This window comes from Rattus norvegicus, chromosome 1, assembly GCF_036323735.1.
Source record: "Rattus norvegicus strain BN/NHsdMcwi chromosome 1, GRCr8, whole genome shotgun sequence".
In the NCBI taxonomy this organism is placed as follows: Eukaryota; Metazoa; Chordata; class Mammalia; order Rodentia; family Muridae; genus Rattus; species Rattus norvegicus.
In genome coordinates, this window is record NC_086019.1 from 103,292,837 (window position 1) to 103,320,562 (window position 27,726).

General features: G+C 47.0%; 1 protein-coding gene across 3 annotated transcripts; it reads left to right on the forward strand.

The window, feature by feature from the left end:
- The first annotated feature begins 9,098 nt into the window (after positions 1-9,098).
- Klk13 (kallikrein related-peptidase 13) lies at positions 9,099-21,477 on the forward strand. Of its 3 annotated transcripts, none has more exons than NM_001170405.1 (6): positions 9,099-9,241; positions 10,325-10,415; positions 17,526-17,715; positions 17,820-18,088; positions 20,065-20,201; positions 20,511-20,718. In NM_001170405.1, exons 2-6 carry the CDS (start codon positions 10,364-10,366, stop codon positions 20,691-20,693), a joined length of 831 nt encoding a protein of 276 aa, NP_001163876.1. In that variant the 5' UTR covers positions 9,099-9,241; positions 10,325-10,363; the 3' UTR covers positions 20,694-20,718. The 3 variants fall into 3 exon arrangements, with proteins under 3 accessions (NP_001163876.1, XP_063139896.1, XP_063139902.1); XM_063283826.1 differs by lacking the exon at positions 9,099-9,241 and adding an exon at positions 9,609-9,794 and having other exon boundaries at positions 10,169-10,415; positions 20,511-21,477; XM_063283832.1 differs by lacking the exon at positions 9,099-9,241 and adding an exon at positions 9,657-9,794 and having other exon boundaries at positions 10,312-10,415; positions 20,511-21,477.
- The last annotated feature ends 6,249 nt before the right edge of the window (positions 21,478-27,726 follow it).

The window sequence follows — 27,726 nt, forward strand, 5'->3', positions numbered from 1 at the left end:
GGGCTTTACCCTTTATTATCCTTTGTAGTGCTGGATTTGTAGAAAGATATTGTGTAAATTTGGTTTTGTCATGGAATATCTTGGTTTCTCCATCTATGTTAATTGAGAGTTTTGCAGGATACAGTAACCTTGGCTGGCATTTGTGTTCTCTTAGGGTCTGTATGACATCTGTCCAGGATCTTCTGGCCTTCATAGTTTCTGGCGAAAAGTCTGGTGTGATTCTGATAGGTCTGCCTTTATATGTTACTTGACCTTTTTCCCTTACTGCTTTTAATATTCTTTCTTTATTTTGTGTGTTTAGTGTTTTGACTATTATGTGACGGGAGGTGTTTCTCTTCTGGTCCAATCTATTTGGAGTTCTGTAGGCTTCTTGTATGCCTATGGGTATCTCTTTTTTTAGGTAAGGGAAGTTTTCTTCTATGATTTTGTTGAAGATATTTACTGGTCCTTTGAGCTGGGAGTCTTCACTCTCTTCTATACCTATTATCCTTAGGTTTGATCTTCTCATTGAGTCCTGGATTTCCTGTATGTTTTGGACCAGTAGCTTTTTCTGCTTTACATTATCTTTGACAGTTGAGTCAATGATTTCTATGGAATCTTCTGCTCCTGAGATTCTCTCTTCCATCTCTTGTATTCTGTTGGTGAAGCTTGTATCTACAGCTCCTTGTCTTTTCTTTTGATTTTCTATGTCCAGGGTTGTTTCCATGTGTTCTTTCTTGATTGCTTCTATTTCCATTTTTAATTCCTTCAACTGTTTGGTTGTGTTTTCCTGGAATTCTTTCAGGGATTTTTGCGATTCCTCTCTGTAGGCTTCTACTTGTTCTCTAAGGGAGTTCTTTATGTCTTTCTTGAAGTCCTCCAGCATCATGATCAAATATGATTTTGAAACAAGATCTTGCTTTTCTGGTGTGTTTGGATATTCCGTGTTTGCTTTGGTGGGAGAATTGGGCTCCGATGATGCCATGTAGTCTTGGTCTCTGTTGCTTGGGTTCCTACGCTTGCCTCTCGCCATCAGATTATCTCTAGTGTTACTTTGTTCTGCTATTTCTGACCGTGGCTAGACTGTCCTATAAGCCTGTGTGTCAGGAGTGCTGTAGACCTGTTTTCCTGTTTTCTTTCAGCCAGTTATGGGGACAGAGTGTTCTGCTTTCGGGCGTGTAGTTTTTCCTCTCTACAGGTCTTCAGCTGTTCCTGTGGGCCTGTGTCTTGAGTTCACCAGGTAGGTTTCTTGCAGGGGAAAAGTTGGTCCTACCTGTGGTTCCAAGGCTCAAGTTTGCTCGTGGGGTACTGCCTAAGTCCTCTCCGCGGCGGCAGCAACCGGGAAGATCTGTGCCGCTCTTTCCGGGAGCCTCCGTGCACCGGGGTTCCAGATGACGTTTGGTGTTTTCCTCTGGCGTCTGGATGTGCACAGAGTGCAGTCTCCTCTGGTTTCCCAGGCGTGTCTGCCTCTCTGAAGGTTTAGCTCTCCCTCCCATGGGATTTGGGTGCAGAGAACTGTTTATCTGGTCTGTTTCCTTCAGGTTCCGGCGGTGTCTCAGGCGCAGGGGTCCTGCCGCTCCTGGGCCCTCCCCTACGGGAACCCAGAGGCCTTATACAGTTGCCTCTTGGGCCAGGGATGTGGGCAGGGGTGGGCAGTGTTGGTGGTCTCCTCCGCTCTGCAGCCTCAGGAGTGCCCACCTGATCAGGCGGTGAGGTCTCTCTCCCACGGGGTTTGGGAGCAGAGAGCTGCTGCGGGCCGGGATCCGCGGGTGTGGGACTTCCGGTAAACACAGGAAGTGCCCGGTCGTAGAGGAATTTTGCCTCTGTGTGTCCTGAGTTCACCAGGCAGGTTTCTTGCAGGGGAAAAGTTGGTCCTACCTGCGGTTCTAAGGCTCAAGTTTGCTCGTGGGGTACTGCCTAAGTCCTCTCCGCTGTGGCAGCAACCGGGAAGATCTGTGCCGCTCTTTCCGGGAGCCTCCGTGCACCGGGGTTCCAGATGGCGTTTGGTGTTTTCCTCTGGCGTCCGAGATGTGTGTGCAGAGAGCAGTCTCTTCTGGTTTCCCAGGCTTGTCTGCCTCTCTGAAGGTTTAGCTCTCCCTCCCACGGGATTTGGGTGCAGAGAGCTGTTTATCCGGTCCGTTTCCTTCAGGTTCCGGCGGTGTCTCAGGCAGGGGTCCTGCCGCTCCTGGGCCCTCCCCCACGGGAGCCCAGAGGCCTTATACAGTTTCCTCTTGGGCCAGGGATGTGGGCAGGGGTGAGCAGTGTTGGTGGTCTCTTCCGCTCTGCAGCCTCAGGAGTGCCCACCTGATCAGGCGGTGAGGTCTCTCTCCCACGGGGTTTGGGAGCAGAGAGCTGCTGCGGGCCGGGATCCGCGGGTCGGTACATTCTTTTTATTTTATCTTTCCTAGTTTTGGGAATTTAACCAGGACTTTCTGCATGCCAGGCAAGTGCTGTGCCATTAATTTATATCCTCATTCCTCCGCTACCATTCTTCCTTCTTTTTTCCCCCTCTTTCTTTCCTTCATTCTTCTCATTCTTTTGTTTGTTTGTTTGAGACAGGTGAGACTATGTAGCTCTAACTGTTCTAGAACTTGTTATGTAAGCCAAGCTGGCCTCAAACTTACAGAGATTCTGCTTTTGCCTCCTGAGTGCTGATATTAAAGGTGTCCAGCTCTATCTCTTTTTATAAAAAGAATAAGCCTGAGTACCAGCCTGAGCAAGGTTATGTGACAAAAATTTGCTCAAATTGAAACATTCAATTCTGGAAAGAGTTTCTTTTAAAATTTAGCAAGTAACCAACTCACAAGTCTCAGAGAGTCCCAAAAACCTACAAGACCCACACAGTCCCTAACCAGGTCATACAGCAGTTAGGGCTGCAGAGGAGACTCTCTGTCCTGTGGAGTTGCCTGTAAGTCCTGAAGAGAGTTCCAAGGATGCAACTTTCATGAGTTGTCACCCATGCTGGAGTAGGATTTTTTGGTGATGGAATTGCTTTTGAGACATCCAAAAGGATTGTTACTTACAAGTTGAGAACCACTGGTACAGATGATCTGGTATAGCCAAGGTAAATAAAGGTACTGTCTTCAGTCAGGATGTTCTAAAGGCTGCCAGAAACCTGCAGGTCATACTCCTTTTGGGTTCAATGATCCTTTCATAGGGTTCACCTAAGACCACCAGAAAACACAGATATTTATATTATGATTCATAACAGCAGCAAAATTACGGTTATAAAGTAGCAAGTAACAAGAATAAATGTATGGTTGGAGGTCCCACAACATGAGGAGCTGTATCAAAGGGCTATTGCATTAGGAGGGTTGAGAACCAGAGGTCTCGACTGATGCTGTGATCAGCAGTAGGGAATGTAGGAATGTGTGTCAGTTTGGCCTCAGAGAGTGTGAAAAGACACTGAAAACACGTAACTGGGCAGACATGTGGGTGTGACCAACTTCTCCAGTACCAACCCTGGATATCAAGGCTTCTGTGAGTGTCCCTGGCTGGCAACACTCCATACACAACCTGCATCATGGCTGAGAGAGTGAAGAACTGTCCATAGGTGTTGGGCTCTATTGGGCCTAGCTGGACCCAGACATGAGGCCTAATGCAGCTTCCTCAGCCTGACTCAAGTTTAGAGACCTGTCTTGGACCGACCACTTCCAAATAGGAATGACTCTACACAACCTGCTTAAAACTTCCTCTGCCCAGTTACTGCTGACATAAAAACATTGCCCCCCCCAAATCCCCCCCTACACATCATCTCACACCACTCTGGGACCCCCAGACCCCTTCCCCTTTTCTTTAAAAGCACGAAGCTGATGCAATAAACTGAGATCTTGCTTCGACAAGTCTTCTGATTCAGTGTGGTTTCTCTCCAGCACCAAGGAGGGGATCTGGGTTGCTGACACTCACCATCCTGCTCAGTCCCATGGGCAGGACAGGCTATCCTGCATCCCTACTTGCCGGAGGACCTGGCACAGGAGACTGCACAGGAAGAGGAGAGGGAAGTTCATTCACAGGGCCTTCTGAACTCTACCTTTTCTATAATTTTTAAAGATTTATTTATTTTTATTTTATGTGTAGGTATTTCACTGGCAAGTATATCTGTGTACCATGTGAGTACAGTGACCGTGGAGGCCAGAAGAAGTTAGCAGATCCTTTGGAACTGGACTTGTACATAGCGCTAACCACCATGTGAGTGCTAGGTGCTAAACCTGGGTCCTCTGAAAGAGTAACAAGTGCTATTAACTACTGAACCACCTTTCTAGCTTCCTCTTCTATGCTTTTTAGTTGGGCTCTTCTGTGTGTGCAGTTGTTCATGTTGGAAGCTTTGCATGCACATGATGCCTGCAGAAGGGCTTGTGCACATAAATACAGTGCATGCAGAAACCAGAAGAGGGAGCTGCAGTTACCAGTGGCCATGGGCTGCTGGATTTGAGTGCTGGGAATGGATCTCCTGTCCTCTATATGAAGGCTTTTAACCACTGAACCATCCTTTCAGACTCCCCTTGGTTTATGTTTGTTTTGCTTTGCTTTGTTAATTATATTTCATGTGAGTGACTGTTTTGCCTCCTTGTATACATGTGCACCTATGTCTGGTGCACAAAGAGGTCAGAAGAGAGAGTCTTGAAACTGGAGTTGCAGAGGATTGTGTTGGCTTTGAACTCAGGTCCTCTGCGAGAGCAATGAGTACTCTAAACCACAGAACCATTTTCCCAGTCCATCCTCTTGGTTTTTGACATAGGGTTCTCCAGTAGTCTGAAGCTCACCATACTAGGTTAGGTTGGCTGACCAGTAGTGCATCCCTGAGATCTACGTGTCTTTGCCTACGCTGCCAAAGAGCTGCAAGTGTGTGCCACCGCATCTGACTTTCTCTCTGTCTCTGTGTGTGTGTGTGTTCTCTCTCTCTCTCTCTCTCTCTCTCTCTCTCTCTCTCTCTCTCTTGTGTGTGTGTGTGTGTGTGTGTGTGTGTGTGTGTGTGTGTGTGTGTGTTGGTGGGGGGTGTACTCAGATCTGCCTGCCTCTGCCTCCTGAGTGCTGGGACTGAAGGTGTGTGCCACCATGCCCAGTGACACACAGATATTTAAAATACAGAGTTGAGATAGAAATAGAAGCAAGAGACCACACGAGGAACCTGAAGTGACCCAGCTGAGCTAGGAAAGTCCAGAAGACATCAAGAGCACAAAGAAAGAGGGTGGTGAGAATTGGTCAGAACCTGGGTTTGTTTTGAAGGTAGAGCCTGGAGGGTTGATAGCAGAACAGATATTCGGAGTGAGAAAAGGAACTCAGGGTCAAGATGAGGTTCTGGCTGAGTAAGGAAAGGATGGTGTGACCACCAACAGAGAGGATCAAGAGTGGGCAGGGAGATGCTAAACTTAAAAGCCCAGAGCAAGAGTCCAGTGACATTAAATTTCAAAGTGGTTGTTGGCTCTGCCTCACAGTTAACTGGCAACAGCCAGATGTGCCTGACAAGGCTGCTTGCCCCCTCCTCATTCTCTTTTCTTGCTCCCCTACTCTCTTCCCCCTCAGCTCCTTCTCCCCTTCCCCTCTCTCTCCCTGTGTTCATGGCCTGCCTCTACTCCTTAACATTCTCTCCCTCTCTCCCTCTCTCCTATCTCTACTATCCTTCAACTCCCCTCCCCATGCCCTACATAAACTCTATTCTATACTATACCTGTCGTGTGCTGGTTGCTATCTCAGAGGGAAGGGATGCCTCAGCATGGGCTCACAGAGGTACCCCTTCCCCCACCCAACATATCCCTGACTTCTTTTTCTTTTTTATAAAACACAATGTACCTGTAGATAATATTTAAATCCATGGCACAGGATGGGTTCAGCAAGGGAGTGAGGATAGACAGAAGAGAGAAGCTCGGGGCAGGGAGGAGACAGAGCCAAACATAGCTGAGGAAGCTCCAGGGATGCATGTCCTAGAACAACCATGTCCTAGAACATCAAGAAAGAGAACCCTTCTGACGACTGGGGAGTGACCCACACTTTGAACACTACTGATAACTCAAGTAAGATGCCAATGAAGAACTGACAGTCAGACTTCACAACATGGAGGCCACCAGTGCCCTTAACAGAGGTATAGGGAGAACAAACACTCATGGAATAGGCACAGAGAACTTACACACTAGGAGCCGACATTTTAGAGATGGGACTGAGTGAAATGGGAGCAGAGATGAGCCAAGCAGTAGAAGAGGGGTGCCAAGGTTGGGAGAAGGTGGTGTGCCCTACCCCCACACCATCACTCTATTCTTAATGAGAGATGTGAGAAAGTCTACCATTTTTATGCTTATGGGACTTTCCTGGTGAAAGAAAAGAACTATTGATGATCCTGTCAAAAGGGTGTTGGGACAGCACTCTTGAAGTGTCAGGAAGGACAAGATCCTGAGAAGTCTGTCTTAGCCACAAGTGTAGAGAGGCTGAGGCAAAGGACGTGGTGCAGATGCAGGTAGGTGGTAAGACAGACCTTCTGAACTCTCTCCGTCCTGATGGTAAAGAGAGGATGGTGGGGACCAAACTCAGCATTCCTAATGACAAGGACTCAGACGAGACATCTAGTCTTGCAAGAGTCTGCTGTCTTTGGGGGTATCATAATCTTTCTCTCCATGGCTCTATCCACTCACACACCCACCTCAGTTACTCATGTCTCTGTGTACTTATATCACCTGTACTCAGACCCAAGCTATGAACCACTAGGAATGTCAACTCTCCTTCTGGCCCCTTTTCCTTTGTATCCTCTCTGTCAATTTGTGTTTACGTCAGGCTCTGGGTGTGGGGCAGGCTTTCTTGTCTAAGCCAACACTTCCAACCAGAACTTCCAGTTTATGCTTAACAAAGAATCCTATTTTGAAGCCAAGCTAGGGTGGGGCCTCCTCTGGAAACCTCCTCCAGCTTTGGTTCTTTAACAAGTACTCTGGGACCCACAGTCCTTGCCAAGCATTTGCTTACCTAAAGAGATACTAATTCACATAACTCTTTTCTATGACATAAGTGCTGTGGATGGGGGCCATGTTGCAAATGGGAGTCACTGGGGCACAGAGCAACCGTGTCACCTGAATGCAGCCTATCTATGTATAGGTCTCAAGTTCTGAGCCACTAGGAACATTGACTCCTCTTCTAGTTCTTTTTTTTCTCCTGCTAGGCTGCCAATACACGGGAAGATGACGAGCTATGAGATGGTACCCCTGGATTTGGTCCAGTGTTTATGTGTGATTATCAACCATGGGCTCCTTGTTGCCATATTAATGAAGTGAGGGGGTGAAAGCCTTTGGTGGGTCCATGACCTCACTTCAATATGGGTAGGCTATTTGAGTCCTGGCCAATCAACCTTGAACATCAACTTTGACCTGGCAATCACCCCTCAACAAATGCCAGCACCAGGCTCCAGCCCCTCCCAAGTGAGAAAGCTTTACTGGAAACTTGAGCCTAGGCCACAAGAGGGCACAGGTACCCCAACTTCCCACACAAGCTGTCACCTCATTTAACCTAGCATCCTCCCTCCTGCCACCCCACCTGAACCCAACTCTGCCGGAAAGAAATAGGCTCAGCACCCACTCCAAGCCCTGCCCAGGGAGGTGGAGGAAGCCCAGGTTGGGGAAGGTCACTGGCCTTTCAGTCACCTTAACAGGAACTCATAGGTGTGACCCAGTCCCCCACCGAGATCTACCCCAACACAGATGTGCAGCCTGTATCTAGTTCTCATCACTGGTGTCCACCCCAACCATCTCACCATTCTGCCCCTCCATCCTGCTCTCCAACCCACCCGAACCCAACAGGACTCTATCAGCACCCTTATCTTCATGTCCCTCCCATCTGCAACCCAACCCTATCCCCAGTTATAACCTGGTATCACACTACCCTGATTTAGGGACATCTCTGCATCTGTTTTATTGTCTTTGAGGAGCTTCTTTACAACACTGAACAGTACTGGGGCTTGAACATGGAGCCTTCCCACGCACTGAGCTAAGCCCCCAGCCCCTCACTGGGGGATTCCAGGCAGGGGCTCTACCACTGAGCAACACCCCCAGGCCCTCACTGGGGGATTCTAGGCAGGGGCTCTACCATTGAGCAACACCCCTAGTCTTCTTCATACTTTGCATGTGAGTCAAAGTGTTGCTAAGTTGCACAGGCTGGTCTCTGAACTCTTCAATGCAGGCTGCTCTTGAAGTTTCTATCCTCCTGGCCCAGCCTTTCCAGGTATCTAGGATGATAGAACTGTGCTGTAACACCCTATGATATACAGTGCTACTTTATAACTTTAAATTATGGGTAGCTAGTAATATGCAAACATTCTTCTTTAAACTCACACAAAACAAATGAAATTTGCTAGATGCAAGTACCACTAAGGACCAATGGGCTGAACAATGCATTGATTTATACATTCATATTAGCATTCCTTATTGCCTATATGCTGTGAGTTTTCTCTCTCTCTTTTTTAAAGTCCATACTGACCTCAAACTCATCAAGTAGCAAAGGATGATCTTGAATTCCTGATCCTTCTGCCCCTCCCTCCCTAATGCTGTGTTTACAGGTGTGTACCCCGGCTCAGATTCGGAACCCAGGACTTCATGCATGCTGCATGCTAGGCAAGCACTTTACCAAGGGAGCTACATTCCCAGTTCCATGACACCTTATTTTAAAAATTAATTTTTGAACACTAGGTTTGATCTCAACATCCAAATCCTAACTCCCTTGGTCCGGACCTCTGAACTTTCTAATCCTATACCTGGCCGTATCTCCACCTCCCATCCTGTGAACCTTCACCCCACCAGCCTCTATCTTAATGATGTCATCTTTACTAGCTCCCTCTTTCCAAACATCACAGCATCCCCATCCTTGGCTTGTTTCCAAATCCTGACCCCACCTCTGTCCTTCTTAATCCCTAATCCTGCCTGATCCACCCCCTGGGTTTAACTCACGGGGCCCCACCTAGCCACAGTTCCAGAAGCCACCTACTCATTCCCCAAACACCATCCCTTCCTCCTTCCTCTTCCTCCACCCCATCCCATCCGGGCTTGGCCTCCCCTCCCCCACCTGCCCTCTCCCTCTCCACCCGCCTTGCTCTGCACTCGGTCAACTCTGCTCCTGAAAGGCTGCCTAGTTCAAACTACTTTCCCAGGCTCGGGCTCCTCCTGACAGGAGCCCAGGGGCACTTGATAGATACCCTCTTAGGCCTGGCACCTATGGTGGCTTATGTCTTGGGAAAGAGGTGATGAACAAATGTGGTCATATCCTTAAATTTCAGAAGAAAAAAAGGTTGGAGGTGAGACTCTCACAGGCTGGGTTGGTTTTGATGTTGAGAGATAAGCTTGGGTTAGCCTGGTGAAGGGACTGGCATTGAGACAGGCTGGGGGGCGATCCTATGGTAAAAGTGGGATTTCAGGACAGCTCAGTGATGGCTCTTTGGGAGCTGGGGCAGAGTAAGAGTTTGCACATCTTGAGAGCCGAGGTGAGGTAAAGAGTGAGGTGTCGCGTGGCAAGGAGTATGGGGGCGGGAGGAGTTTGAGAAGGAAAGTGGGCTTTACCCCTCTCTAGGTCTGTTCCTGCCACAGGAAGGTTCACAGTGGGTTCAATTCGGGCTTGGGCGGGGCCAGATCTGGGTCCCAGCTTGTCCCAGAAGCTCCGCCTCCAAGCTGAGGGCCGAGCCCAGGTTAGGGGGTGCCTGTCAACAACAAGCTGAGCCATTGGGGGTGGAGAGGGGGAGCCAGCACCGGGAAATGGTGCGCGCGCTGGGGGAGGGAGCTCAGGGGTTAAAAGCCATGGGTCAGAGCTGAACTTTCTAGGCAGCTGGCAGCTGAAGTTGGCCCCTCACTCAGGTAGGGTCTCTGGGTGGGAGAGGGGCAGAGGCCTGGGGAAGGGGCGTTGGAAGGTGACAGGAAGGAGGAGAAAGGAGGAGGGATGGGAATTTTGGGATACAGGACAGCTGAATCAGCGTGAGGCGCAGGTGGAGACAGAAACTTGCAGAGATGCAGGGAGCCTAAGCTTGCAGAAAGACTAGACGCCAGGGAGGAGACCCAGGGTCCGGGGCAGGCCCAGAGAGGGGATAATGGGGTCAGAGGCGGGGAAAGAGTGATGGATGAGAGAATGCTCTGTGGACGCAGCTCTCAGATTGCAGAGGAAGAAGGGGTGACCCGTGTAAGGTGATGGCAGGTCCTGGAGCTCAGAGGAGTGCATGCTGCCCTTCCACCAGCTCCCGAGGTATCCCGCACACATTGGGGATGGAGAGAGCAAGATTCGAGGGTGAGGGATTTCAGAGTGAATAGAGCTGGAAAGTTCAAGACTACAAAGCACAGAAATTCAGTCTCCGGGCTTGCTTTGCAATACCCACTTCAGCCTCTCAACCCAGGCCCCGCCCACCCTGCCCACCCCCCATCCCGGAGCTATCATGTGGCCCCTAGTGGCTACCATCGCTTGCCTGACCTTGGCCTTGTCCGGAGGTAAGTACTCAGGCACGGGGTGGAGGCAGGGAAGCCACTCAAGTCAATAGTGGGAAGGGTCAGGCCACGGGGAGGGGGCGTGGGACCCGCGTGCTCCGCCCCACGCCCACTCGAGGCCAGGGAAAACACCCTGATAGCTTCCTGCTAGTTGGTGTGTGACCTGATTTCCCAGCTGGGGTCAGCCCACCAATACCAATGCTTCACCTCTGATTTCAGAGGTGTCCCAGCTCAGAAGCCCCAACTCTCCCTGACTCTCTTGGCTCTTTGCAGCCGCCCCATTCCCCACCGTACCCCTAAATACACACACACACACACACACACACACACACACACACACACACACACACACACACACGGCCCCTCTGAGAGCAGGAAGCTCACTAGTGCACGGTTTCAAATATTAACAAACACTGCTTTGAGCAAAACCGAAGGTTCATGCGCCTACAATTGTTTTCTTCTGCAACATTGATTGCTCTGGATAAGAACAGGGACTTGCCTGTCCTTCGACAGAAAGGGCTCTGAAAGTCGTGGATTTTTATTTTCTTTGGCTTTGATGTTTGCTTTTTGAGACAGCGTCTCCTGCAGACCAGGCTGACCTCAAACTTACTATCTCGCTGAGAATGGCCTTGGATTCCTAATAATCCCGCCTCTACCTTCCCAGCATTAGGGATGACAAGTGTGTGCTACCAGGCTCTGTTTATGGGATTCTGGGGATGGAACCCAGGGCTCTGTGTGTACTAGACACACACCAGCTGAGCTACAAGCCCGGCTCTTTTCTCTGCCTTCCCATATACTCTCTCTAGAAACCCCAGGTATGTGTGCATTTTCGCTTATTCTACCAGGGACCCACAGTAGGTACTGTGAGCATTCTGTCTGCAGCAGCCATGGCGTATCTGGGGGAGCTGTGCAGACACGATTGAAAGAACTACCCAAATAATTAATTAATAATTAATTATTAATAATGATTAATAGTAATTATCATTACGAGGTAAGGAGGAGTCTATCAGGAGCCTAGATATGTAATGGAGGCTTCAGGAAGGCCTCCCCAGAGCTTTGTTTTGACTTAAAGGGGGAAGGTCCACAGCACCCAGCACCCTGCACCCTGCACCAGTCCTCCCAGGGAGATGGGGTGGCTGCACTGCTGTGGTGCCACACCCAGGATTCACACCCTTGCCCCTCCTGGTGCCTCACCCTGGGCCAGGAGCCCCACATGCTGCGTCTTGTGGAACCCTCCAGAGCCTGATGAGGTAGGTGTGCTATAATTACTTCCAGGACTCAGGGACAGAAGGATCCTGCCCCACAGACACTGCCACACCTGAGCCAGGATACTAATCCAGTTGTCCACCCGGTCCACCGTGCCCTGCTCCAGTGGGCTGCGTGCATAACTTCTGACCTAAAGGGCTTTTCAAGTTCAGTGCTTGGGCTTAGCTTTCCTGTTGTTCTCTAGTTGCATTATTTATTCATTTATTTAAGTGTGTGTGTGTGTGTGTGTGTGTGTGTGTGTGTGTGTGTGTGTGTGTGTGTGAAGTTTATTGGCTGGAGATACAGCTTAGGGGTATAGTGCTTTTCTAGTGCATTTGAGATAAGACTTTAGGGTCAAATCCCTAGGACAATAAATATTGTACTATATCCTTAGTACACTAATGTCTACTTGGATATTATATATAATATATTAATGTATATCATACATATGAGTATATAATGTATGTATATACATATATGTATATGTATACATGAAACAAAATAATCTGCTTATTTGCTGGACCACCTCAAATTGGGGATACAAGTTCCTTTTACTTTCTCTGTTTTCCTCCCCTCTTCCCCAGGGAAGCCATGAGAACTAAGGAAGTCTGTATGGCTGGCCTGCATTCCCAGGCCCCCTCTTACTTTTTATGTAGAGATCGAGTCTCATTAAGTTCCGGGCCAGCCTTGAACTTCTGTACCCTAGGCAGGTTTTAGGCTTGCAATCTTCCTGTGTTAGTTTCCCAAGGAGCTGGGCTAACAAGCCTGTGCCACCACGCTTGGCATAATTGGCCCTTTTGGGCTTCTGTAAAATTGCTACTAAAGATGGTAGAACCCCAAAGCTTAGGTATCTGGATAACGATTTACTCTCTTCTGGTACTAGAGGGAACTTGGAAAGAGTGAGGGTTTCAGTCTGACCACCATCCTCATGAACCTTTTGCACCATAAGCAACCCAGACTTAAGAGAGAACCATACCATAGCTCAGCTTCTGATTTTGCCATTTTTTTTCCATTTTTTGAGACAGGATCTCAAGTAGGTAGCCCAGGCTTGCCGTAAATGTCACCTTTGCCTCATTTTTGGTTCCACCAAAATGACCCTTTGTTCCTGCCCTTAAAACTCTTAAAACCATGGGGCCCATCCCAGCATATGCAGGTGGGAAGATGGGCTGGAGGATGAGGGGCCTCCCTTGTGGCTAAGCATTTGCAGGATGCTCAGGATGGAGGTTCAGAGGCAGCATCTTACTTAATGAGTCTCCTAACTCCCCGATGCTTGATTAACACCCTCAGCTGTCCTTCTGAACCCACCGCTCCCCATCTGAGGATCCAACAAACTAATCATTGAAAAAAGAAGGGGAAAAAAAAACAAACCCCGACACTCAAAGAGCCATTCTTGTCAGTACTGAGCTCGTGGAGGCTTTCCCCTTGGCAGCATTCCCTGAGAAACAAGGTGTAGCAGCTGTTTACACAGCATTTGGCTTTTATTAGCTATTATAAGTCATCAGGGGTGATTTAATGGGATGGAAAGATGTGTGGAGGTTATTTGTAAACACGAGGATGCTTTATGTAAAGGGTTTGAACATTCCTGGGCTGGAATATCTGTAGGGCCCTAGAACCAGCTCTCCACAGATCCCATGGGAGGACTGTGCTTTTTCTACTTGACGGCTAGCAAATTACAGGCTGGTAATTTGCTCGGTAAGGAAGTATCCCACTCAGGACTAGATGCTCTGCCCCACCGCCCACAGCTGTGTCTCCGTTGTTGCGTCACCTATGCTAGATTTGAGGAATGAGACTCTGAACAGAGTGTTTCAGAAGGCTGCTGTCAGTGGAGCTTCTGGTAAGGGTGAAAGGAGGGGGAAGAGAGAGGAAAAAGAAGATAGGGGAACGGAGAGAAAGAGAAAGAGGAGAGGAGAGGCATATGGAGAAAAGGAAAGAAAAAGCAGAAGTGAAGAGGAGGAGAGAAGAGGGGAGTGGATAGGGAAGATAAGGACGAGATGGGGAAGAGGGAGTTACCAAGCGCCTGAAGAGATGGATAGCTGTAACTTTGATAAACATCTTTACAGAACATGTCCTGCTGGTGCCTGAGGTCCAGGAGGGGAACCCTTAGACCAGGGGCCCAGGAAGCTTTGCTGACAAAGTGATATAGGGACTTAGCTCTCACAGGGGAAAGAACCCTATCATGTGCCTTCTGGACTCTCCATGCATCAGCTCAAATATCCTCTATCTGTACCACATCCTTGTGTCTGACCATGTGGATAAATGAATATCTGAGACATGTTGGCATCCCGAAGGAACTGAGATTTGGCTTGTGTTTTAATTGACTTCAAGACCCACATGTGGCTAGAATTGACACATTGGAACATATAGGTATAAGTTTGGCATAAAGAAGAAGTCCTAAGTAGGAGGGAGCAGTGTAGTTTAAATTTTTCGAAACCTACTCTTACTATGGGTTCTTAAATGCTTTAACCTCCTTTCTAGCCCACCACCCACCAGAGGTAATGGAAAAGAAAGGTTCCTGGGATATGGAGGAAGTGGACCTGTTTAGAAATTGTTCTTTGGAACAAGTCTAATCTGCACTGTCAGGAAAGCAGCAGTTCAGTGTACAGATATCAACAGTGGCAGCTTGATCCACTCGCAGACACTTCACGAATATGCTAGTAGTCCAGTTCAATAGTGTTGGGGTACCAAACATGAATCAGCAGCAGTGGCATGACCTAGCAGAAACAGCCAGGCCTCAGCTGACTCAGCACGAGTCAGTGGGAGTGATCATGACCAGCATGGATGCCAAAAGTTCTTTTCCATGCCTCTCTCAATAAAGCAAAGATCAGCAAAGACAAAGACTCGAGACCAATGAAGCCGTGCAAAGCTAGCTATGGAAGCAAGCCCCCATCACTGGCTGTTTATACTCCCTCCAAACCTCCATGGGTTTTGCCTTAGCATATGTCTTGCCTCCACATGTGAGTCAGTCTTAGCAAACTCCACAAGAGTCTGTATCAGTTGACATCACTCTGCCAACTGGCCTAAGCCTGAGGAAATGGCAAGAAGCCACCAGAACCCCACTAGAAGATTTTTGGTGCATTTCTCTCTATGGAGTCACGACAAACAGAACTCAGCTATGCAATGGAAGGCGAACCAAGACATACATGCTGTTAGTGAAGAATCCTTCATCACATACCCTTTCACATGCTTGCTTTAGCAGAACACCCTTTCACCCGTGTCTGCTTCATTGAAACACTCCTTCACGCATTGGCCCCAGCAAAACACCATCCAACAGAACTGACTTTCCAAAGAAACCTTAAGTTTCCCCTTCAGAACAGCAAGTACAAAGAGAAGCTCCAGTGTGTTGGGAGAACAGTTGCATGAGGCCAGAGCAGAGTGAGCCAAGAGAAGACTGGGGATTTGGACAAAGAATCTTCCAAGTGACACAGGATGTGTGTGTGTGTGTGTGTGTGTGTGTGTGTGTGTGTGTGTGTGTGTGTGTGTGTGTGTAGGCCAGAGAACAACATCAAGTGTCTTTATCACTCTCCACCTTATTTTCTGAGGCAGTCCCTCCAGCTGGACCTGGATTTTTCCAATTCAGCAGGACTGGCTGCCATCAAACCCCAGCTTCCCACCTCTTCGCTCTAGGTCTGAGATTGCAGGCTTGTGACATTGTCCTAGATTTCAACCTTGGTACTGACAGAGGGGAGGTGGTCCAACTCAGATGCAGCAAGCAGTTTATCAGCATAGCCCTCTCCTCAGCATTGTTGAATTCATTTTAGGGGAAATCAAGAGTTGGAACAACAGGGACTGTCATTCCTTGTTTGAAGATTCCTTAAACTAAATTGGAAAGACCGGATTGGAAAAAAAAATACAAAACATTTAGGATGATTTCAGCATTCAGGCAGAATTTGGTCCAAGATGGTGGCAGGGAATTGGCAAAGATTGGATATTGGAGGGTGGGAGAGATATCTTGGTAGTTAAGAACACTGGCTGCTCTTGCAGAGGACCCAGGTTTGGTTCCTGGCACCCACATGGTGACTTACAACCATCCATAACTCCAGTCCCAGGGAACCTGATGCTCTCTTCTGACCTCCTTAAGCATCAGGCATGTACATGGTGCACATACATGCATGCAAGCAAAACATTCAAACACATAAAATAAATAAATCGTAAACATTTTCAACTGGGTATTTAGGAGACAAACTAACAAGACTGTTGTAAATGATCAAGGGAGGAGGGGAAACAAGGATTGATGCCCAGGTTTGGGGTGAACATCAAGATGAGAAGGCCCGAAAAGACCAGTTTGGGTAAGAAAGATCGGTCTGTAGACAAAAACATCATGATACGTATAAGTTATTTAGACTGATAGCAATTGAGCTTCCAACTGGAAAGATTGGAGATAGAAATATGAATTTGGGCATGGCTACCTGTGGATGGTCTTTGAACAAGAAAAGTGCCCAGAAATTTGTGTTGAAAGAATGGATGGATGTGTAGTAGTTGAGTGGATACATGGGTGAGGTGGTTTGGTGCTTGGGAGGATGAATAGATGGGTAGGTTTGTGTATGTGTGTGTGTGTGTGTGTGTGTATGTATGTATGTATGTATGTATGTATGTATGTATGTATGTATGTATACATATGTGGAACAGAGTGGACCAAGAGGAAAGGTAGGGATTTGGACATAGAAGTTTTTAAATGATGCTCGTTCTTTCACTCTATCTTACTCTCTCTCTCTCTCTCTCTCTCTCTGTGTGTGTGTGTGTGTGTGTGTGTGTGTGTGTGTGTGTGTGTGTGTGCGCGCGTGAACTGGACTACTGGCATATTTGAGAAGTGTTTGTGAGTGGATCAACATTAGGTGTCTTCCTCTATCATTCTTCACCTTATGAGTATCCAAGTGGATGGATAGATGGAAGTAGGTGTGTGAGTGGATAGATGGAAAGATAGATGGTTGGGTTAGTAGGTGAATGGATGGATGGATATAAATGGATGGATGAGTAGATGGATGAACATGTGAATCAATTGACTGAGGATAGGTAGATTAGTGGGCACAAGGGTGGATAGATAGTATTGAAAGCTACATATGGATACATGGACAGATGGATACATTGATGGATGGGTAAGTGTATGGGTGTATGGACAGGTAGATGGATGGATACATAGGTGGATGAGTAAATGGATGAATTATGTGAGTCAGTTGGCTGGTGGATAGGTAGATTAGTGGTTAGGTGGGTAGATGGATAGATTGGAAGATTGATGTCTATATGAATACATGGATGGATGGATGGATGGATGGATGGATGGATACATGGGCAGGTAGATGTGTGAATGGATGGAAAGATGGGTGGGTAAATAGATGAGTAGATGCTATATAGAGGGATGGGTGGGTAGATAGATGGACATGTAAATGAATGAGTGTGTGGGCATGTTGGTGGATAGGTAGATGGGTGGTTAGATATATATGGATGGTAAATTGATGGGTTGATAGCTGGAAGGATGGGTGAGTGAGTGGATAGATAGGTAGATGGATTGATAGGTGGATGACATAATGAACAAGTGGATGAATGCTATCTAGGTAAATAGGTAAGCCAATATTTTCAGCTCAAGAAAATGCAGATGGAGAGAGAGGGAACCCCGCTTACTTCCTGGCAATCTGCTCATTCCATAAGCTCTCCTCTCAGTGCAATTAGACAGGCCGGCATTTCTATAGTACAGATGTCTACCTGAATCATCCCCACTGGATAGAATATGGCAACTTAGAAGCCAGCAAATGAATCCTCAGTCTTTGGTTATCCAAAACAATAATTTGACCCTCTCCACAAATCCAGAGCTATAACTCCGGCCTTTTCTTCTTCCTTAGCCCAGATTCTCTAAAAGTTTCTTGTCTTTGACAGGAATCTCCCGGGACTACCCCAAGATTCTCAATGGGACCAATGGGACCAGTGGTTTTCTCCCAGGTGGCTACACCTGCCTTCCCCATTCTCAGCCTTGGCAGGCAGCTCTACTGGTCCGTGGACGACTTCTCTGTGGAGGGGTTCTGGTTCACCCCAAATGGGTACTCACAGCAGCTCACTGCAGGAAAGAGTATGTGAGACATTGAGTTTGGGATGGGGAAGAGGCTGGGACTGGGATGGGGATAGAGGTGGGCTCATCTGCTGTCTCTTACCCACCACTTCCTGCACCCACAGTGGGTACACAGTTCATCTGGGCAAGCATGCCCTGGGGCGTGTGGAGAATGGCGAGCAGGCAATGGAGGTGGTCCGCTCTATCCCCCATCCTGAATACCAGGTCAGCCCCACCCACCTGAACCATGACCATGACATCATGCTTCTGGAGTTGAAGTCTCCTGTCCAGCTCAGCAACCACGTCCGTACTCTGCAGCTCTCGGCAGACGACTGCCTGCCCACTGGCACCTGCTGTCGTGTTTCTGGCTGGGGCACCACCACCAGCCCCCAGGGTGAGTGCTTACATGGTTGCTGGAGTCCTCACAGATGCCTGAGGAAACAGGCAGCCATAAGCAGAAGTCAGAAGAAGATTCTTTTATTACATTTTGGTTTTGTATTGTGTGCTGGTTTTGTGTTATATTTGGTATTGGTTTTGTGTGTGTGCATTGGAGGAAAGGTGCACGTGCCAAGGCAATCCGAAGAGAGGTCAGGAAACAAACTGTAGGATTCCTGTTCTTTCCTCCCACCATTGGGGTTCTGGGAATCAAGCTCAGGTCCTCAGGGTTGGCTGCAAGCACCTTACCTTCTGAGCCATCTTGCCAGTCCTAGGCTTGCTTTATAAAAGTAAACAAAGGTACATATCTCCTTAATATTAATATCACAAATATTATATGAATATATAATATATTAATATATGATAAATATATTATATGAATATATGAACTATATAATGGGGGTATTACTATGTAGCCCTGACTGACCTGGCCTGGAACTTGCAGAGATCCACCTGCCTCTTCCTCCCAAATACTTACTGGGAAATATACATACATACATATATATATGTATATATATTAGTTCTGTGTGTGTGTGTTTATAGGTTTGTGTGTATGAGTGCAGGTGCCCTCAGAGGCCAGAAGAGGGCCTGATTCCCTAGAACTGTAGTCACAGGCAGTTGGGAGCTGCCTGACATGGGTACTGAGAATCAAACTCTGGTCCCCCAGAAGAGCAGCAAGTACTCTTAGTCATTGAGCCATCTCTCCTGACTCAGAATAAATGAGTATGTAATAAGGTGGGTCTGGTGGCACATCCCTGTACAGTCGGTCGCCTGGGAAACTCAGTCTGTAGGGTCATGAATTCAGGGGCAGCGTAAGCTGCAGAAAAGACAGCCAGAGAGCTACACGGGTATGAAAACACCTATCATGTAATATCTAACACATTATTATATACTCACTGTAATAAATATATTTATGACCTGAATATTTGTAACATACGTAATGCATTAGTAAGTATATCTTGTGGAGGTGGGTGAACTATACAAACTGTGCTTTCCAGGTGCTTTATACATATGGCTAACAATGGTGTAATGTACATGAGCAGGCATTTCCTCAGCAATCCCTCGCTCCCTCCCGTCCCTCCTGTGTCCTTCCCCGCCGTCCCTCCTGTGTCCTTCCCCGTCACACTCCTCTCCCCACCACTGAGTTTTTCTGGCTCTCTTCCCACTACTCCCGGGACCCCCGCCCCTGCTAGTTCTCTTCCCCCCTGCCCCCTCTCTATTTCACACATGTGTGGTGTGCATGTGGTGGGTGTATGCATATTTCACACGTGTGATGTGCATGCATATTTCACACATGTGTGGTGTGCATGCATATTTCACACATGTGTGGTGTGCATGCATATTTCACACATGTGTGTGTGCATGCATATTTCACACATGTGTGGTGTGCATGCATATTTCACACATGTGTGGTGTGCATGTGACTGTATGCGTATTAAGAGCCTCAGGGTTGATGTTGGGAATCATCCTTGATCATTCTTCCACTTTATTCATTGAGGCAGTCTCTCAACCAAGCTCTCAACCAGAGCTAACTGTCATTGCTGGGACTGCTAACTAGCTTGCTTTGGGGAGGCCCTTCTGGGGCTGGAAACATAGGCAGGTCACTGTGCCCACTCCCAGCATTTACATAGTTCTAGGAATCTGCCCTCTGACCTCATGCTTGCAAGGAAAGCACTTTAACTACAGGGCCACTTCCCCAGTTCCCACTTTCAGGTTCTCATTTCTCCTCACCCCTTGTCCCTCTGTTTCAGCCCTCTTATCCACACCTCCTCTTTCTCCTCAGCTGTCCCCACATCTCTCTCCATATTTTTGTCTCCTTACCACTTTCTGCCTCATCTTTCTCTGCCATCTTACTCATCCCATCTCAATTTCCTACCCACTCTGACTCTTTAACATCCAGGACAAGCCTCCTCAGATGGTCTCTCTCCTCCCCAGTGAATTACCCCAAAACTCTGCAGTGCGCCAACATTGAACTGCGCTCAGATGAGGAGTGCCGGCAGGTGTATCCCGGGAAGATCACTGCCAACATGCTCTGTGCTGGTACCAAAGAAGGGGGAAAGGACTCCTGTGAGGTAAGACATGGAGAACGTTCAGGGCATGCAGTCCATCCCTCTGACTCTCTATCTCTCTGCCCCTCTCCCTGACTCCTCCTCTTCCTGATTCTCCCTCTCCCTGACTCTCTCTCCCTGAGTCTCTCTCCCTGAGTCTCTCTCCCTCTCCATGACTCTCCCTCTCTCTGACCCTCCTTCTCCCTGACCTTCCCTCTCCCTGGCCCTCCCTCTTCCTGCTGGTTTCTCTCCATCTTTCCTTTTCCTCCCCACATTGCCTCATCTCTACCTTCTGCTCAGCCTTATCAACAATTCTTTCTCTCCCCACCCCAGGGTGATTCCGGGGGTCCACTGATTTGCAATGGCAAACTCTACGGCATCATCTCATGGGGGGATTTTCCATGTGGACAGCCCAACCGACCTGGCGTTTACACACGAGTCTCAAAATACCTGCGTTGGATCCAGGGGACCATCAGAAACACTCCGGAGCAGGGATGGACAAAGGGCACACAATAAAACTGTGTTCGTTTGCCTGCCTCCCTCCCCTCTGTGCCTCTCTCACTGTGTGCTTCTCCCTTCTCTGTCACCTCTGCCTGAAGTGCCCCTTTGGAACAGCAGGCTCATATTCACAGCAACATTCCCTCCACCAGCCTTGGAACACCCCAGTAACTTGGGTGCTCCAACCCAAAGGGCATCCAAGTCCACTGCTACATCTTCATGACCACCATAAACTGGCGTTGATAGCTGCATATTCCAGTCTCTTGGTGCCACTCAGCCCCATCATGAACTCACCTCAGCAGCAGTCTGTAGACGACCCTCCCTGACAGATTCTAGGAACCCTCAAACCATTTACCCCTTGACAATGCATTTTTATATTCAAGAAGGTTCTAGGCTCATGGGATATTTCATTCTAAAAGTCTTTCTAGTCCAGAATCTTCTGCCTGGAGCACATCCTATGTACTTCAAGGTGACTCGCCACAGGTATTCTACACCCTTTGCACCCATTCCTACTCTGATGCCCTAACTCAAACAACATCCTACATTCTATAAGACCCAGCCCTTGCCAACTCTGCCCCTCTCTGAGTTGCCACCAACATGGATCAACAGCTCTCTGGTTCCTATAGTTACAGGACCCAAAGGGCCTCCCTCCTAGATCGTATCACCTCACAAATCTGTTATCGTCCCCACGAACATCCTTACTCAACAGTCCTGGCTTTCAAATCTTTGCCTATTATCCCGCATCTGCGTAATGCTAATCCCTGCTATGAATAAGTCATAAAACTCACAACTTCCTTGCTTCCTTTTTCGTTTTGTTGGTTTGTTTTGAATGACGCATCGGTTTTGCTGATGGCCTGCGCTGGCCTGGAAGTCTCCTGACTGTCCTTCTTCCTCCCCCTGCAGAGTGTGAGCCTGACAGGCATGTGCCACCCAAACCCAGCTCTTTGCTCTCTTGCCTTCAAAACAGGTTCATAATTTACCCTGAGAGCATTGTCACAAGGGTAAATTCTAATAGTCACCCTGTACAATCACCACTGAATTTGCAGTGTCTCAGAAAGTGTAGGTTGTATATACTGGGCTGGGTGCTAAAGATATAATTTTTTATTTGTTCAGTAAATATTGGCACCAGCCAGGGTCAGGCACCATGGCAGACACAAGTGAAAAGCAATGAGTAAGATGTAAGAAAGCAAATTGTAAGGGTAGGGTGGTGCATGCCTGTCATCTCACCTCGAGAGATGGAGGGAGAGGATGGGGAGTTCAAGGTCACCATTGACCTTGAAGTTTGAGGCTATCCTGGGCTACATGAGACCCTCTCTCCAAACACCAGGAAGGAAGAGCCATGTTGGATGTGAATGGGTTGAAGAGGTGGGAGAGAGACAACAGAATCCAAGATGGCCACAGGAATGTTAATGACCATTTTCCTGCCTCACCCTGCAGAGTGTGAGTATGACAGGCGTGTGCCACCCAAAACCACCTCTCCTTTATCTTGCCTTTAAAATGGGTTAATAATTTACCCTGAGAGCATTGTCATGAGTGTAAATTCCAAGTGACAAGAAAGACAGAATTTCCTAAAATAGGAGGTGGTCCTGAATGTGGTGGCACACCTCTGTTATGCCAGCACTTGGGAGACTGAGGCAGGAAATTGATGTTTGAGGTCAGCCTCAGCTACAAAGCAAAACTGCCTCAAACAACAGTAGGAGAGGCCAGGGAATGGGCTCTACAGGGAAGGCTTTGGCTGCCAAGTCTGACAACCTGAATTCAAGTATCCATGGTGGAAAAAGAGAGCTGACTCCTGCAGCTTGTCCTCTGATTTCCACACAGGTGTCCTATAACACACATACCACATGCGTACTCATACACATACACACACACACACACACACACACACACATACCCAGTATGTCCATACACATGCCACATGTCACACACCACACATCACACACACACACATTCCACACACACCCAACATACACACATCACACATATACACACCCAATATGTACATACACATGCGACACATGCCACACATCACACATCACACACACACAACATACACACATCACACATATACACACATACACAATACACACACCGCACATATACACATCCAATATATATATACATGCCATGCATACACACACATACATACAGGCCATACATACCCAACATACATGCCCAATATGCTCATATACACATGCCACACACAACACCACACATACACATACAAACATAAACATACACACAAATGTAATTTTAAAAATTTAAAAGAGGGGCTTGAGAGATGGCTTAGTAGTTAAGAGTACTTGTTCTTGAAGAAGAAGATGTAAGCAGGCAAAACATTCATACACCTAAAATAAATTTGATTTAAAAAAAAAAAGGGCAGGCATAATGACTCATGCCTCTAATTCCAGCACTTGGGAAGCAAAGGCAGTCAGATCTCCATGACTTTGCAGTCAGCCTGCTTAACATAGAGTTCCAGGCCAGCCAGGGATACAAAGTGACACTTTGCCTTTAAAAAAAAGTTTAAAAAGATACTGGACAATAATAACAACCCCCAATGTGTGACTGGAAAACCAAATGTGTGATGGGTTATGGGTTGTATCAGTTTCCAGAAGAACCAGCCACCTGCTCCAAGGCTGAAGTTCTTCCCTGCAGCAGGAGGGAGGCTAACGGTTGAGTTGATCAGTGACCAATAATAACTGGCCTGACCAAACAGAGGTGGCTGATCTATGGGGGAGAAAATCCAAGGTGTGACACTCAGCTGGAAAGCTGCCCTGTTGTCATGTGTTGTGGTGATCTCTATGGACTCAGGGAATGAGTCACTTCTGCAAAGAAGGATGGGGTTTTCATTATGGGATCAAATATGGCGGTTTGAGAACTTCCCTGGGTAGGCAAGAACCCTGCTTCTGACCTGAGCCACTCTGCACTTAATCTCTGAGCCATCTTGCCAGTCCCAGGGTGCTGGTTTTATAAAGTGTGAAGAGTATCTCTCTGGGAAAGTCACGGGATGATCAGTGGCTACAGCGTTAAGACACAGAGACAGGTCAGGAACATAGGATACTGTGAAGTATACCTTCTATTCTCTTTGTGATAGGCTTTCACTACATAGCCCAGAATAGCCTTGGATTCATTTATGCAGCTCTTGAACTTTATCCTCCTGCATGAGCCTCCCAAGTGCTGGGATTACAAAGTGTGCCACCATGACTGGTGTCTGATTCCTGCTTTATGGGTTCTAAGACTCTGATGACTACTATCTGAACATATGCATAATAAGTTTTCCTTAAAGTGTCCCTTCATCCTTGGTTCCTGAAGATACCCTCTATTAGCTGGGACACACAGGAAAATATACTCACAAGTCTGTTCAAATGCACTTACTTAGTTTTTGTTTTGTGTTTTTTGTTTGTTTTGAGAAATAGTCTTATATTGCTGAAGCTGACCTCAAGCAGAGGCTAGCCCCAAACTCCTTTTATTTAAAAAAAGATTTACTTATTTATTTATTCATTTATTTATTTATTATATATGAGTACACTGTAGCTGTCTTCAGACACACCAGCAGAGAGCATCAGATCCCATTACAGATGGTTGTGAGGCACCATGTGGTTGCTGGGGTTTGAACTCAGGACCTCTGGAAAAGCAGTACAGTGCTCTTAACCACTGAGTTATCTCTCCAGCCCTAGCCCTGAACTCCTAATCTTCCTTTCACCTTCCAAGTGTTGGGATTACAGGTGTACACCACCACACCCAGCTTCACCATACTCCAAATACATTACTAGAGAGGTTTGTGGAAAAATCCCTACAAAATCAGAGTTGAGGTGGTATGAGATTAGTTATTAGAGGGTCAAGCCTCCCAGTTCAAAGCTGAAACTTCTGGTTTAAGGTTGAATTCGTCACCAATGGCCAATAACTTAACCCCCTAAAGACCAAGTTCAGAAAGGCTAGTCATTGGCAAACACTTGGGAGGCCTCAGGAAGGTGAGCATGGGAACTCCGTTGAGACACAGGTGCTTGGGCTTGGGAACTTGCTGGCTGTGTCTACTGATTTCGGTCTTTTAAAAATATCTACTGTTTACTGCTGATGAGAATGGGGCAGTCACTACAGAAGTCAGTATGGAGATTCTTGAAGAAACTAAAGACGTGGGCTGGGAATGAAACTCAGTTGGTAGATTGATCATCTAGCATCCATGACACCTTGGGTTCGAGTCTTACCACTGCATCAACTGCGTGTAGGTGCACATACCTGTATTCCCAGGGCCTGGGAGGTGTAGGCAGGAGATCAGATGCCCAGAGTGGTCCTTAGCTACACAGAAAGTTCAAGGACAGGCTGTGCTACATGAGACCCTGTCTCAAAAATGCTCAGGAAGGAAGGAAGGAAGGAAGGAAGGAAGGAAGGAAGGAACGAAGGAAGGAAGGAAGGAAAAGGAAGGACCTGTTTCTGACCTGAGCCAGGAAGAAAAGGAAGGAAAGAAGAAAAGGAAGGGAGGAAGGAAGGAAAGAAAGAAAGAAAGAAAGGAAAGAAGGAAGGAAGGAAAGAAAGAAAAAAGAGGAAGGTAGATGGGCAGGCAGACCAACTAAAATAGATCTCAGTATACCTGAAGGATTCAAAGCCAACAAAGCACAAAGACACCTTCCCACTCACATTTATTGAGGCAGTACTACTAACAACCAAGATGTGGAATCAACCTTAAAGTTCATCCAGGTGAGTGGATGAAGAAAATGTGGTATGTGCATTGCTGTAGCTTTATTAAGACTTGGAGAATGAAGTCACACTGTTTGCCGAGAAATAAATATGACAAGCCAGGTTTCAGAAAGGCATTGTGACACAGCCTAGAAACACCAGTCTCTGCAACGTGTGCAGCGCCACGCTCGGCCAGTACTCTCCAGAATACCGCGACGAAACAGACCTTAAAACCAGGTGCAGAGGTGCAGACCTTTAATCCCAGCATGGTATTTTGTCAAGTGAAATTAAGACATGAAAATAGAGAGTATTGGCTGAGTGCAGTGGTTCCCACCTTTAATCCCAGTACTCAGAAGACAGAGGCAGGTGAATCTTTGTAAGTTTGAGGTCAGCCTGGTCTACAAAGTAAGTCCAGGTTAGCCCAAGCTTGTTACACAGAGAAACCTTGTTTTAAAAAAAATCAAGGAAGAAAGAAAGAAGAAAAGAAAAAGAGGAAAGAAAGGAAGAAAGAAAGAAAGGAAGAAAGAAAGAAAGAAAGAGAAAGAAGAGGGAAGGAAGGAAGAAAGAAAATATAGTATATTTTTGGGTGAAGAGGAATGAGAGGCAACAATAGGGTCTGAGTACAGTTGAGGCACACAAAATATAATGATTTTGTTCTTTTGTACAGTAAATATAAGATGATAATAAACTATTCTTTGTAATAATGCTGTGTGTGTAGTGCTTTCCTTAACCTCATGAACTGTTTTAAAAAGTCAGGAGTGGATGACAAACTTACTAAACTAAAATGTAACTCCTATGTGATCCAAGTATACCAACTCTTAGGCATATGCTTAATGGACTCTTACATTAAAATGCCACAAAACCACATGCATATGCATCCCCTGTCCTAGTTAATTTTCATTGTCAGCTTGTCACAACTTGGAATTATCTGAGAAGAGATCCCTAGTTGAGAAATTGTCTCTAACAGGTTGACTTGGGTGTCTGTCTCTGGGAATTGTCTTGATAGTTCATTGGTGTATGAGGGCTCATCCACTGTGGGAGGCACCATTCCCTAGCCAGGAGTTCCTGAACTGAATAAGATAGGAGAAAGCCAGATGAGAGCCAGAAACAGAGGCAATTAGCACAGGTGCACTCACCTCTCTCTCTCTGCTTTTGATTGTGGATAAGATGTGATTCACAACTGTAACCCTATTTTTTATATGGTGATGTTGGTCAGGGTATTTGTCACAGTAACAAATATAAAACTAGAACACCAAGTTTATAGTCACTTGGTCAAAACAACTTGAAGCTTGCAACTGGTATCTGATTTTGATAAAAGATGATCCAGGACTTCCCCGCTATGAGGTTATCTGAAGTAAAAGAACCCACTCTAAACACCATTCTGAGGTTCCCTTCTAAATACAAACTTAAAGTGAGCTGAGTGCAAGTATTCCTCCATTTCTGACCAGATGTAGGTGACCAAGTGTAGGTTGATGCCATTATGCAGGTGAAGGCAGACAAGTTAGATCATGATTGGACAGTAAAAAAAATAAGGCAGGGACAAAGCTTTTGTAAGGCAGGAGAGAAGGGGAAGAAGGGAGAATCAAGATGGAGACAACAGAGCAGGATGATCCAGATCTAGGTGGACGAGGTCAATTTTATCTTGTCTAGGTGGGCGGTTTATATCTTTATTAATTAGCAGTGAATTTATTGTGTGGCTGTATTGTGGGTTGAGAGTTTAACATATAAATCTGATTGTTGGGTTACAATTTGTTGAGTCTTGATTTTTCTGGGTAGTTGGGAGTTTATACTTTAACTACCAGGGGGTGGTTGCAGGAGTGTGGGCAGGTCTGTGGCAGGGAGCCGAGATAGGTCAGCCACTGCTGAACTTCTAGAACCATGATTTTACTGGGTAGCTGGAACCAGAGAGTTTGAGGCTAGCAGAGAGCTGCCGGGAGAGATACTAATGAGATAAATTAACACTAGTTTCAATGGCCCATTGAAGCCAGAACTAGAGACCGACAGGTTACACACAAGAACAGGTCCTGCTGCTTTTTTTATTTATACTGCAACAACCAAGGACCTCAAGTTCCTGGTGCCATGACTTCCCCACCATGACAGGTGATGCCCTTGAACTATGAGCCAAAATAAACCATCCCTTCCCTAAGTTGCTTTTGACACAGCAATGACAAAAGTAACCAATACAACAACTAATGCAACAGACCACTGGCACCCACTGCAGAACTGGCTCGGGTGACATCACCACAGCCTCTGAAGGTGTCAGATGTCTTCTGTTTTGGTTATCATTGACTGAGCATGGCACTACATGTGTGGCTTAGGGACTGGCCTAAGTGAGGTGACAGGGAACGAAGACATGACACACGTTGTGTTGATTTGA